This window comes from Semicossyphus pulcher, unplaced genomic scaffold, assembly GCF_022749685.1.
Source record: "Semicossyphus pulcher isolate SPU_LCO1_2020_fin unplaced genomic scaffold, fSemPul1.0.p SCAF_3, whole genome shotgun sequence".
NCBI classification, from domain to species: domain Eukaryota; kingdom Metazoa; phylum Chordata; class Actinopteri; order Labriformes; family Labridae; genus Semicossyphus; species Semicossyphus pulcher.
This window is the reverse complement of record NW_027211704.1, coordinates 7,978,737-7,992,749: the sequence shown is the minus strand read 5'-3', so window position 1 is coordinate 7,992,749 and position 14,013 is coordinate 7,978,737. Positions and strand designations below refer to the sequence as shown.

General features: G+C 41.9%; 1 protein-coding gene across 2 annotated transcripts; it reads right to left on the bottom strand.

Annotated features, from left to right (window-relative positions):
- Nucleotides 1–417: 417 nt before the first annotated feature.
- Nucleotides 418–14,013, bottom strand: ccdc66 (coiled-coil domain containing 66). 2 transcript variants are annotated; one of them, XM_069677780.1, is made up of 21 exons: nt 13,972–14,013; nt 13,137–13,195; nt 12,672–12,694; nt 12,258–12,479; nt 11,921–12,170; nt 11,654–11,795; nt 11,292–11,386; nt 10,308–10,363; nt 9,963–10,055; nt 9,670–9,804; nt 9,280–9,524; nt 9,085–9,169; nt 8,834–8,992; nt 8,618–8,690; nt 6,787–6,870; nt 6,379–6,628; nt 5,214–5,424; nt 4,980–5,032; nt 3,639–3,826; nt 2,507–2,640; nt 418–2,438 (listed from the first exon to the last, which is right to left on the bottom strand). In XM_069677780.1, exons 1-21 carry the CDS (start codon nt 13,980–13,982, stop codon nt 2,337–2,339), a joined length of 2,670 nt encoding a protein of 889 aa, XP_069533881.1. In that variant the 5' UTR covers nt 13,983–14,013; the 3' UTR covers nt 418–2,336. The 2 variants fall into 2 exon arrangements, with proteins under 2 accessions (XP_069533881.1, XP_069533882.1); XM_069677781.1 differs by having other exon boundaries at nt 6,787–6,867.

Genomic DNA, 14,013 nt, shown 5'->3' with positions numbered 1-14,013 from the left:
TTTTAGTTTAATAATTGTTCGCACAATTTTATAATACTTGCGCAATATCAACGAATGGTATATTTTGGGACTTTTGGGGTTTCATAAAAATATTTTAGTCAAATAATATGCCGTAATCTAGCTCCTTATGTTGGGTGGTTTAACAGAATTTACGTAGATTTAATGTGCCATTATAAGGGCTGGTCAACAGAAGAAGCTACTTTATTTGAAAAGTTTTTTCTATTGGGACAGCAGTTTATTTTACTAAACACAAAGACATAAACAGTTTTATTTTTTCTGCAGTCAAAAGAAAAAACTGTGGCAGCCAAAGCTTTTGACATTTCTTTTGTTGAGTTTAGAGTTAAATTATATTCAGAGGGTTTCTAAAATAAAATAAATCACTAAGTGCACTTGTAAGAAAAGTAAAAGGATTTCCCAGCACATTAACATTTTTATTACTTCGCAATAAATAAAAAATACACTACTACAGTAAAACCAGAAATATAACACCACAGAAACACAGAGCTCCTCGGCCAGCGGGAAGCTGAAGAAACAACATTTTACATCCATGATCTAAAGAAGTAAAAGTACCACAGTGACTTAAACCCAGAAGAATAAAAACTGAATACCTGTTTGGTACAGTGTCATTCAAAAAGTGCATAAAAACAGAATAATAAGCATTCTTCACATGAAATGATGCTCGTCTAATTAACAGTAAATGAGCAGCAGGAAACTTGTCTGTCTTACGATGAAACTGGTGAAGGAAAATAAAAACATTAGTGGAAACATGAGCCGTCTTAAAGTGTCAGAAGGTAATTTGTGATTTAAAATGTCCTGATTCGAGGTAGAAATGATCGTGCAGATTTAAAGCAACAATGTGCAACTATTTTACCTCAAAATAACTGAAATAATTTTACTTGTAAAGAAAACAGCGGCCTCTTTACCTCCTCCCCTCGCCACGATTGCCTGTTTCTGCACCATTTAATGGACACAATTTGATGCGTACATTTATGGCCTCGCTTTAGTGTTCTTAGCGTCGTGTTTTGAGTACGATTTCATGGCAGAGGCAAGAAACAGAAGAGGACACTGATGGAGAAGAGCAAAATAGAAATTGACCAAAAAAGAAGTTGGAGAGGAGTCAATATCCGACTGGCAATGAGTGCATAGCAGTCTGAAACTGCAGGGGCGTTAAACTGCAAAAAAACATACAAATTCTTACTAGATGTTGCTTTAAAGAAAACATCGAGCTGTTTGTAGTGAAACAGTAAAAAACTCAGTCAAGTGCTTGTGTTGAACCTGCAACCCATGTTTAAGTTGTGTCAAGCAGTGCTGTCATACTCGAGTCGTGATTTTTAGGACTCATTACTCGACGTTGAGACCCCGGGGCAATTCCAGAGCCTCCGCTTCAGGATCCCCCAGGAGAAGCTGGATAATGTTGCCGGGGAGAGGGACGTCTGGGCAAACGTGCTTAGCCTGCTGCCACCGTGACCCGACCCCGGATGAGAGGAAGAAGATGGATGGATGGATGACTTGATTTTTTCGAAGGCCCAAATAATAAATCAGTTTTGAGTAAGGGCTGGTGACATGCGTCTTCACCTGCATGAACTTGCCGCCTTGTTCAGCAACAGTTCCTGCCAGGATGTCTTAAGAAACGCCACAAATCTTGCATTTTGCTTTCACAATTTTAAAGCAAATGCAAGAAAGAGCAGTGCAACATGTTGGATATATACCAGCGAGGAGAAGACGGGGACACTGTCAAACTTTAACAGATATCTGTCCAGGACGCATCCAGAAAGGTAAGCTAGATGCTAAAGTTACTTGGACTGTTGATAACGGTACTGTTAGCTAGCTGCAAGCTAACCTGGACTCAGACTCAGGAAATGGGGACTCAACTCGGACTCGAGGTTTGGGGACTCGACTACAAACTGTCGAGACTCAAAACAAAGAAATTCAGATATTTTAAAATAAAATGCAGATCAAACGTTTGTTAATTTTGCTATGACATAATTTATACTGTTTATCTCAACTTCAAGTTTGTCTGGATGCACTGAAAGATCCACACAGAGCCAGATATTTTCAACTGTTAAAATAAATTATTGCAAGATTTAGGAAACAGTTGTGCATCACAAACTCCTGATTGTATCCAGCAAAGGATCTGTGTAGATAAAAAAAACAATGAATATCTGTTGCAGTCAGTTTGTTGATATTCAGGTGAGATGTGAGCGATCCAGAGATGTAAACTCCTCGTTGTGGCACATTTAACGTCCTGTTTCACGTGTTGGACGACTGAACGAGCTCATGTCCTTCTCAGAAAACAATGAAAGGTTTCCACACGCACACACAGCAGGGGTCAGGGGTCACATGCGGTGTGTAGCAGAGGACGGCCGGAGCTCGCTGTCAGGGCGCTTCAGGAGAGGATTGAGATCTGTCTCCAGCTCCCTCTGCTTCTGTAATAAACCCTGAAAACACACAAACACTCAGCTGGTGCCTGACTCAAAAGGTAGGTTATAATATTTAAATTTGTTACCTGCCGCAGCTGGGCCAGGCCTCTCAGGATCTCCTGCTGTCGGTGTGTGTGTGTGTTGAGCCTCAGTTCAGGGTGGAGGAGTGTGTCCCGATGTGGAGGAGCAGGAGGAGACGCTGAGCTCTGAGGAGGAGCTTCTGAAGAGGTGAAAGAAAAGTTTACTCACAGTGAACAAAGCAAACGTCATCTAAGCTAAAGGTATGAAAATAAAATGTATTTCAATTATAAAGCTGCACATTTGTGGCTAATAAAATAACAGTGACTTGCCAATATGACAGTGGAAAAAAAACGAAGTGATGGAAATCTGTATAACCCATAACAAACTTTAAAGATACAATCTCGAAGATTACAAATGTTGTGTTCTTGGTTGCCTCCCACTGGCAATACTAGATTACTTTACTGGCACTCCTCCCAATTTAACCAGAAATCTATGGCTGGCTCCCTTTGTCATGGTTCTAACTCTTGATTTTCCTCGCTTTTGTTTGTAGACTGACTTGTGCGTCAAATTTGTTTATTTTTCTTTGGCTTTTCACTTATTGTTGAAGTTGTATCTGTAGTCATCGATCTTTTCTTTGTTTGTTCAGCCATAGTAGATTACTGTTTACTCGCAACACTTACAGAAACCAGAAGTGCAGCCACTTTGCTCCGCCCACCCTCTCTGGCAGACCAACCACAGCTGGGTGATGGAAAACGTGTCACTAACCACCACAGACACCACAGACACCCAGTCCATTATAATACTATATTACTGCAAATACAAAGGCTTTCATCACTGGGGCATAGGCACAGTCACCATTGTATTAACTCCTTCGGCGATAGATAGTGACATAAAATACATTTATTTAAATGAAAAAGTTCGAGATTGTTACTTTAAAGTTTACAGACCCTCTAAAAGTCTTAAAACACGTTTTAAAATATTCTTTAAATTAGGATGTGTGCGACTGTCGGGCCGCAACTAACAACTTCTTTCTGCATACATTTTTTCATCTATAAAATGTTTAATATGAAAAATTATTGACGACTTTGGAGTCCACACTGATGCCTTCAACTTGCTTTTTTTTTAGCAATAGACTAAAAGGTTTTCGAAATGTCTACGTCACTAACCTCTGTGTGTGTGTGTGTGTGTGTGTCTGACCTGTGTGTGTGTGAGGTGGGGGCGTGTCAGCAGGTGCTAAAGGATCCAGGTTGAAGACTTCATCAGTCCGAACATAAGGGATGAACTCCAGGACCGGAGGAGGATGAGGATGAGGAGGGGTGGAGGAGGATGGGACCTGCTGACTCTGAACTCTGTGCCTGACAGCGGGGACGGGAGGAGAGCGCCCCCTGGAGGAGACGATAACAGGAGACAGCTAAGTGAGTATAAAACAACTTAAGCATCCTGATTAACATGTCTGATAACTGAACGTGTGATGTCCTCGCCTTCAACTGTTTCTTCACAGCTGACTGACAACATTCAGGATTTCTTGTTTTGTTCTTGCTTTGTAAAAATACAAATTAATAGTTATAAGATTACTGCCTTGAACTTTTAGCCTTTCTTAATCTTGGTTTTTATGTTTCAAAAATGAACTTTGGTCGAAAAGCACAATATCAGCGGTTAGAGGAGAAAGCTTGGACAGCAAAAGAAGAGCACATTTTGGCATTTCTTTATTTAACTGGCCTGTTTATTATTCATAATAACGGCTGAATAAAAATGTGACTTTGTGTACAGGGACTGTAAGTAAAACACACACAAAAAAATACGGAGCTGGAAGCCGTATATGTTGAGAAAAAACTTGAAAATTGAAGAGATGAAAGTCGTAAATGTGCCAGAAAAAAATGGCAAATTTGTGAGAAAATAAACTCAGAAACTTGCGAGAAACAAAAAGTAGTAAAATAGTGTTTATAGGAACCTTTTTGAGCCACGACCCCCCAAAAAGCAGGTTTGGGTTCATGGCCCCTATTCCTCCTGATTCACCTGTTTCTCTGCAGCGCTGTGCCCTGTTGGCACTGCTTACACAGGCGTGCATGGCACGGAGCTCCAAGCATATTTAGCCTATTTTCTCTGCACACAAGAAGCAGACTTCACAGAGGAGAAGGACTGAGCGACCCTCTGCTGCAAAAACACGTTTCTATGCTCCCCTACCATCACACACTCATGACGGCTACTGAGAGGAAACAACCTGCATTACGGACAAAAAATATACAAACTACTTTAAATCAATTGGGCTTTAATTACATTTCTAATTTATTCAAGATCCGACAGCACAACTCATTCTGAAGGAGAAAACACGAAAGCTTTACAAATGTACAGAAAAATGCAAAAACTACAGTTAGAATATTCTCACTAATTTGCCTTTTTTCTGGCAAATTCACGACTTTAATCTCAAAAATTTCTTGAAAACAAGTTTAAGGAAACAACAAACCTATATAATTAAAAGAGTTGAAAGCATTACTTATATTATCTCTCATGTAAGATGATGTTGGTCCTGCTGCTCACCTGTCTGTGCTGACGGCTGCAGAGATGCTGTGACCTCTGGAAACACTCTCCACCTGTTACAGAAACACTCGTTAACACGCATCCAAACACAGAAATGATTATAAACCACCCGGAAGAGAAAAATCTACTCAGGAAGTCAGTTTTTGTAGTCTGTAAATTAAATTATGGACCTAGAGAGTTAACTTGTATATAAACTATTCAGAAGTCAGGATGAAGGTTCAGGAAACCGCCTACCTTCCTGCTGGGGCTGTTTCTGGTCTGTGTGGGGTTGGGGAGGAGGTGGTGCTCCTGGTTCTGAGGAGGAGGAGGAGGGTCGGTCCGGGACAGACAGGTCCTCTCCTGCAGAGCGAGGAGCTCGGCCTGCCTCTTCAGTCGGCTCTCCTGCCTGTTCCTCTGCAGAGAGGCCGGGTAACGCTCTGAGGCGGGAACGAACCGCCGGCTGGGTCTGCAGGGACAGAGAGCAGAGTTTATACTGACCGAGAGTTAGGGGAGTAAATAAAGCATGTCACTGTTCTTTCTTTCAGTCTTTTTTTCAGTCTCCTTTTATCTCTTCCTTTCTTTCTGTCTCTCTTTCTATCTTTTCTTTCTGTGTCTCTTTCTTTCAGTCTTTCTTTCTGTCTCTCTTTCTATCTTTTCTTTCTGTCTCTCTTTCTTTCAGTCTTTCTTTCTCTCTCTTTTTCTTTCTGTCTCTCTTTTTATCTTTTTCTTTCCGTCTCTATTTCTTTCAGTTTTTCTTTCTGTCTCTCATTCAATCTTTTTATTTCTCTCTTTCTTTCAATCTTTCGTTATGTCTCTCTTTCTTTTCTCTCTCTCTCTGTCTTTCTATCTCTCTTCCTTAATATCGGTCTTTCTTTCAGTCTCTGTCTGTCTCTCTCTCTCTTTCTGTCTTTCTATCTCTCTCTTTTCTCTCCCTTTCTTCATTTATGTCTCTCTTTCTTTCCATCTCTTTCTTTTCTCTCTCTCTTTTTATCTTTTTCCTTCTTTCTCTCCATCTCCCTCTCTCGGTCTCTCTTTCTTTAACTTGCATGTAATGTACACTGCATGGTTGACTATTCATTCATAGCGACAGAATGCAGGTTTAATGCTGGTTGTGTGCGTCCACTAACCCCACATGGGCACAGGAAGTGAAATGTAACTCCTGCGTGTCCAGAGTTAAGATTCAGAGTTGTTTTTTAAGTTGTCCTGTAACGGCAGCTAAACATGCGGGGAGGTGTGAGGGCTGGCTGCACGCTGCTTGTAGCTTTATCTAGCTCTGAATGTAGCTTGACTTGAGTGACTTGTTATTGAGAGATGGTGGATGTTTGTTGTGTTCAGGTGCAGCCACAGTTGTCCATAATCAGTCAGAACACAAAGCAGGTCCGGTGAATCCACAGTGATCATCCATGTTTGTGTTTTATACCTCTGTGTGTTCCACTCCGGCCTCCTCTTGTCTCTCCTGCTCCTCTCTGTCCTAGCAAACGCCTCGTACGGGTCTCCTCCTCCTCCTCCTCCTCCTGCTGCTTGCACACAGATGTTCTCCTTGCCCGCTCTCCCCGCCCGGCTCCTGCTGTTTGGAGGAGCAGCAGACACAGAAGGAGGTGGCTGGTGCTGTGAGGAGGCGTCGGGAGTCTGAACTCTGTCGGCTCTTAGCGTGAGAGGGGGAGCTTCTTCTACAGAGAGAGGAAGGAGAGCGGTGTCAGGAGGATTGTTGAACACTTAGGAGTAAATCCACTTAAAACTTTTAAATATTTAAACACTTGTCTTTCATCCTCAACAGCAGCAATAACATCAGCAGAATTAGTAGCTGCAGGAGTAACACTAGAGTTACCCGTCTGTACAGCCATGTCTTTGTACGGACAGGCTGAACTGCTGACCTCCTTCTCCTCCAAACACTCGACATGTCTCGTACCTGCTGAAAACAAACAATTAGTCTCTGTTTTTTTGTCATTTCACAGCTTTAATTCAGCAGTAATCATTTGGTCACGATAATAATAACTTTTTAAGACGTCAAGAAAGAAAGTGACAACACAAATAAAAGAAATGATGGGGAATATGTAAGGTAAGCAAGTACAACTAATTAACTACTTTTTGCCTTTTGGTTTGTTTATAGAAAATCTGTGTGAATGTGAAACAGATAAGAACTAAGGCAGACTTCATACATCTTTACAAGAGAAAAACTTTCAAGGAATCGAAAACAAAAAATTCAAAATTCTCGATCTGAATCCTTCATCATCTCTACAATAAATGCAGTTGCTTAAAAATGTAGTTAATTTGACCATCTAAAAATGTACAGTGACACATGGCCATTTTCAACTTATACCCTTTTCCCAAGAAAATTAGCATGTTGATGAAGGTTTGTCAGATCCAGGAAGACCCGCTTATAGATGCTGATTGTCTCTTTTCCCATTGTTAGTGTAGTATACTGCTTTCGGTCTCTTTTCTGCTGCGTCACCGTCTGACGTCACAAACGCGCCGGAGACAGGGTAAGTAAACAGTGAGGATGTTACGGTGGTTAGGTCTTTATTGTATCTATTACTCATTCAGTCTGTTGATCAAACTCGGCGCGGACAAATTTGTAACGATGTTCGAGCGTTGCTTGGAGGGAGACGGGTAGAATATGTAGCTGAAATGACAAGGAGTCGCAGAAGTTGCAGACGGAGCATCGCTCCAGAAGGGGGCGGAGATTAGAGTGTCGACACGGGTTCTGTGTTCCCATCAATGCCAAACGGAGCCGAGGTGATAATTACCCGGGTCTACCGCAGAGCCTTTCCCATTAGGCAAAAAAGCTGTGTGTTAGCGGGTTTTTTGACCAGTGGGAAAGCAGCTTTAGGTACGACCTGCCTGAGGAGATCAGGCTGCAGAATCAGTGACTTCTTTAAAATCACTTCTTAAAACTCACTTTTATGTGATGTTACCTTTTTAAATGCATTTATAATATTTGCTTTTAATCCATTCATCTGATGTCTTTGCTTGTTTACTTATTTATTTATATTTTATTCGTCTCCCTTTTCCAAATCTGATTTTGTTCTTAAGATAATCCTTTATTGATCACCAGGGGGGAAATTCGGGTGTCGCAGTAGTACAAAGAAAAAACAGCAAGTCAGTAAATACAGTATAAAAAATAAATAAAATGTGAACTGTACTGCTTTATTGCTTTATCTGCCTGTTTTATCACCTTTATTTCCTTTTATTCTTGTCCTTTTGCTCTCGCCTTTTGTTGAATTTTCTAGGCTTCTCTCTGTTCGGCCTGATTGTTGAATGTTTGTTCTGTTCTCTTCCTGGGTTCCTGCCTGTGCTTTGTCTGTTAGGTCACTATGTAAACACCTGTTTTTAAAGGTGCTATAAATAAAGTTATTATTTTATTTTGTTCCCGTGTCAGACGCTCTACCCTGAAAATGTTTCAGGGTCATATTACTTAGAACAGTTTTTGTGTCTATTTTCAGTTGTAAGAGCTGTCAGCTGATTATTTTCAGGATACGTTAAAAAAAAGTGCTCATCACAATTTCCCAGAGTCCAAAGTGACGTCTTTCATTTACATATTTTGTCCATTTAAGTATCTGAAACCAATAAATTAAAACATATTCGCCTGAAAAACCCTGAAGAGATCAGCGGATTATCAAAATAGTTGGAACTAATTTCTCTGCAGAAGCTCAGCTCACCATTGGGCTCCTGTGTCTCCTGATGTCGGCCCCCATCGTGGATCTTCTCTGGCTGCTCTGCCTGATGGTTTGACTGCAACACACACACACATATACACACACACTCTGAAGTCAAACACTGATATAACAACAGTAAAACTCAACATAATCAGTTAACGTATAAATGATCAATATAGTACAGTGTGTGTGTGTGTGTGTGTGTGTGTGTCTCCTGACCTTCTGCCTCTCCCTCTGTGTGTCTAGCTCGAACCGCCTCTCCAGCCTCTCTCTCTCCAGCGCCACCCTCCTCTCTTCCTCCTCCTCTTCCTCTCTCCTCCTCGCCTCCTCATTTTCCCTTTGCCGCCGACGCTCCTCCACCTGAGCCTCGATGTCTCGCTGGGGGAGGACACAGGAGCAGCAGAGTAAAACATTTAGATACTGTTACTGATTGTTCTCCCTCCCTGTGTTTCTCCTCCTCCTCCTCCTACCTGCTGCTCCAGCTGTTTGAGCCTCCTCCTCTCTCTCTCTTCTATCTGAGCGGGGTCCAGCAGGGCGGTCATTGTCCTCAGGTGGCTGGACAAAGGACAAAAACATTTATACATATTTAACTGAACTTTTCATGTATTATTTCTTCCACTTGGACCTCCTGCCTCCTCCTCTCTCCCCCCTCTCTCCCCTCCTACCTGGCTCTGGTCGGGTAACCGCTGGTTGTATCCATGCTGGCTCCTCCGATACTCTCTGCTCCACAGCTGCTCATGGCTTCCCAGACCAGGGACAGGCTGGACGATGGCTCCCACTCCCCCCGCTCAGAGCCGTTAGACGGGGCTGGAGGTGGAGCTGAAGGAGCTGAGGGAGCTGCAGTCTGCAGGACAGGAGGTCTTCTCTGCAGGGAGTCAAAGTGTGTGGCCCAGAGCTCGTGGTCCTCGGTCTGCAGAGATGAACACAAACTAAAGACATGAACAGAAAAAACTCTATTCTACAAATCCTGGTCTGTACTGACCCTGTACCTGCTAGTGGTCTCTACTGTCCCTGGTCCTTGTCTGTACTGTACCTGGTCCTTGTCTGTACTGTACCTGGCTCTGCAGCAGTTTCTCTCGTCTCCTGCGTTCAGTCGTCTCCTCTCTCTGACGGTCCAGCTCATCAAGCCAGCGTCTCCTCTGCTCCTCTCTCCTCTCAACACTCAGCAGCTCCTCCATCGGAGTCACCTCCTACAGAGACGACACAGGTCAGGGTTTCTTAATCTCATCATGTTTGTTCATGTTTATAATACATATTGAAGGGAGCATTGATCTGTTTTTATAACAGAGCTCTATGGCGATGAAGGACAGTGTAAAGCTGCTTAGCGTGAAATAACTTTAACTTTTACCCCGAGTCTGAGGCTGGATCTGATGGCAGCATGCTGATCTCTGTGGCTGATGGAGCTCTGGACTGATAACAAACTGTCTGTGTCCTCCTCGGCCTGAAACACACAAAGAACATATGTTTCCAATCTGTAAATGAATTTTGGAGCACATCTGATCTGGTCTTCTCCACTTGACTTGTGATACAGGTTTCATGAACCACACTCTGCTCATATTTAAGTGTATCACTGTGGAGCTGAGTGCACCAGCTGGGCGCACACCTGGGTGTAAGGTTACAGCTGATCTGGAGCTGAAAGTTACGACAGAACATTTCAACAAAGTGAAGCTCAGAGGTGAATGATGTGCCGTACCTGGAGTCTGCTGGGGGCTGAACGCTGCTTCTGCTGCTTCAGTGCCACTTGCTCATCTAACACACAAACACACACATTCATAAGTCAGAAGTACGTTTTTAAAACACGGACAACCATTATTTTAAAACATAAATCTTATTGTATAATATATTAATAATATAATATCAATAAAAATATAGTCAATAATGAATGATTTAGGTTTGTAAAATTAACTGCAGAGAGCGGAGATTATATACTGAAAATAATGGTTATGTTGACGTTGGGTATGGATGAGCTTTAGGTCCTTTAAGATGTTAATCGAGAGCTTGAGACAACGCGACATTAAATGATTAGTAATTTCTAGGGATGCACAATATTATAGGCACGTTATCGGTATCTGCAGATTATGGCTAGAAAATAACATATCAGCATCAGCAGATATGTCATTTTTCTGCCGTATTTTCCGCCGATAAAACAATGCTTTAATTATGTCTTAATGCTCGATGAGTCCCCAAAAAAGCTTGAAGTAATGCCACGACAATAACTCAGCGCGAGTGTGAGCGCGCACTGCCTGCACCACGCCTCTTCTGTCAAGCGTGAAGAACGGTGCAAGATGTCCGATGTCGATGTACGACGTTTTTCAAAGCTTCCCAAACAGACAGCAAGGTTGATTTCATTTTATGTTTTTACGTTCTGTTAAAATAGGTCAAATTAACCCTAGTTGTGGCTATTGTCAGGATTGTGTTCAGGGAGAGCATCATCCAAGCCTGTCTAAGTTGTATGAATATTACAGTTTTATCTGAAAGAAAATGTTACAAACAAATAAATATGGCATTTTGTACATAACCTAGGTTTAGGTATTTTTCTTATTGCCCAGTGAATGTGTACATTTTAAAAAGCACCGTATTATGTTATTATTACATCTGCCAGTGGGCCACTACAATAAGAGTAGACATGATATCAGTTCCACTACAGGGGAGACTTGATGTTCTCTGCAAGTAGTACCTAGTTCTCTCCTCCACTGAGCCTTCTTGGCATCGACAGCTGCTCTGCACTCTGACTGTTGCTCCTCCATCCAGCTGAACAGACATCCAGACAACCTGAACAAAAGAAGCAGCTAATGAACATCTTTTTCAGTGTTTATAATACAGTGAAGACACATACTGTATAAGATCTGGTGCTTTTCTTGGCTAAAGGAACGGTACAGTATTGTCCATGACATCTGACCCTAAATCTATGATCTTCTAAGAAATCAACCTTTTACTTCATTAATGAGTATTTGCTGAATAAATATTTGAATGTCCTTATGGAACATTATCAGGAAGAAACCTTTTTATTTATACAAATTAATGCTGATGCGAACTCACCTGTCTTTATCCTGTGAGCTTGGATCAGATCCTCCTGCTCCTCCTGTCTTTATTTCTTCCCCTCCTCCTCTATCTTCCTCCTTCATCTCTCTTTCTCCTCCTTCCTTCGTTGAGGAGTCAGACTTTGTTCCTGTTTGTTTTCCTAACATGAAAAATCAAAAATGACTTTGTACATTATATTGAAAAGGAGGGAAAGTCTGCTGTCCAGCACCATTATCTTACTTTACTTGGGCCTCTCACGATTAATACAACCATCAGTAAGCCTACCCTGGGTCCTGTGCTCCTCTGCTGGGTGTCCGCCATTGCTAGAGATCTGGACTGTGTTGAGGATCTGCTGAAGCTGCTCATTTGTCAGACACACCAAGCCGTCCTTCAGTCCTGCGTCCCCACTGGCCAAAGTGTCCTTTGGTCCTCTCTTTCCGCTGACTCGTGTCCCACCGCCCTGAGACTGTCCTGTTTTCCCATCGGCCCTCAGGGAGCCAGCAGGGGTGCTGTTTTTGTGTCTGTCTGACTTTATCTACATAGAGAGGGGCAGATAAATGTCCTGTCAGAAGATGAAGGGTCAAAGGTGAAGCAAGGAAATGGGACACAGTTTGACTCTTACCTTGGGGACAACTTTAGAGCTGCCGGCTATGATGCACTTCCCCCCAGTTGCGACAGTGTTGGAGGTAAAGAAGGCGGCTGCTCCTCCTGCTTTGCTCTTGCTCTTGGTTTCTCTGTGCTTCCCTGCAAGCTGCCGAGCTGGACGCTCCTCTCCCTGCACCTCCTCCACACAGGACGGCTGCCTGGAGCTCAGGATGTTAGCCTCTCTAGGCCGGCAAGACAGCTGCTGGAATATATTTAATAATATCAAATCAGAAAAAATTATTAAACTATAAACAGCAGGGTAGTCATATTCTTTCCACTAAGCAAACTTAAACCTGTGCTACACACTACAATGTGTGGGTGAGGGTTTGTAGACACCCAGGTGCTTTTATTTGTAGGAATGTGATACCCAAGATATAAGCATAACTCCTACCTTTACTGGATTTTTCTGAACGCCTGCAGTGGAAGAAAGATGCGACAGTGAGCAGCCGTAAATATAACACCACACACACACAGGTTCCACACCTCCCCATCTACACCTCTTGTTGTCTTGAAAGACATCCTGCATCCTGAAAGACCCATCTCACTCTGCCCATCACCTGGTTGACCCCCTGCACTCAGAAAAGTACTAAAGATCAATCAAAGCACGCACCAATAGACTCATGGGCAGTTTTTACCCAAAAGCCAACACCATAAACAACACTGCACTAAAGGCACTATTGACACTATTGGCACTATTTATTAATCCCATACAAGTGGACCACCAGAAGTGATCTTTTATCTTATCGTTTCAAAACAAATTAATTTGATACATAATTCTTCATATTATCAAGAAAAGGAATCATGCGTGTCAATTTTCCATGGACAATTAAAGATTAGAAAAGCTAAATGGTCTCACCATGACTGAGTAGAATCAATCTGGGTTTTCCATTTTCAAGTTCAAACAGCAGGCCATCTCTGTTCACAAAAAGGAAAAATATCAAAGTAGTCATCAAATGAAAATCTCAGTAAAGTTCAAGCTCTTTTCTCCTTAATTAATTGTGTCTCCGCGTTTGTTTTAATGCTTTTTTGCGGGGAAAAAAAATGTTTCTTTTGCAAGACAAACTTAAACTGAGGGTACAAGCTTCAATCTTCTGTCAGAGTTTAATTACTAACATTACTGGTTGCATGAAAAGAGAGTTTGTACACTTTGTTTTTGTGAGAGGAGACAGTGCAGTACATTGAGCTAGAACAGAAAAAGAAACAGAAACATTATCTGTTAGCATTACATATTCACAGTCAATACTCTGCATCTGGTCTGGCCAGCCTCTTGTGAAGCAGAAGAAAAGTCTCAAAAGAAATCACACCTGTCATAGATTGGTGACATGCCTTATCTCTTTTAAGTGTAAGTGTTATATTTTACTATTTACCTCAAAAGAAATGCCAATGCACCATAAAGGGTTTATTATGTTCATTTAATATTTGTTTCATTGATTTTGACGTCATCTCTTGTCGACAAAATTACAAAAACAGCAAGGCTGTCTGTAGGTTAAAAGCTGAACATCGACAACGCGTTCATTTTGTATCTGTACAGTACAGTTTGATCTGTAATGATGCGCGTTTTATGAAAAATGTTTACTGTTACATCACATCTTGCTAGCAAGGTATAAAACAATCCCAATGCATTTTACTGCGACATTATCGGTGAAAATGTTAGCCTAGCTAGCTCCTGGTGTTTTAAAAAACAGACTCACCCCAGATTCATGCTGACAGAAAAGTTTTACCGAAATATAAAG

Excerpts from the sequence above, each read along its gene's own strand:
- ccdc66 (XM_069677780.1), bottom strand. Across the intron at positions 11,796-11,920 it reads AGAGGAGCACAGGACCCAGG|GAAAACAAACAGGAACAAAG; the intron begins GTAGGCTTACTG and ends TTTTCATGTTAG. Across the intron at positions 2,641-3,638 it reads CCCACCTCACACACACACAG|AAGCTCCTCCTCAGAGCTCA; the intron begins GTCAGACACACA and ends TCACCTCTTCAG.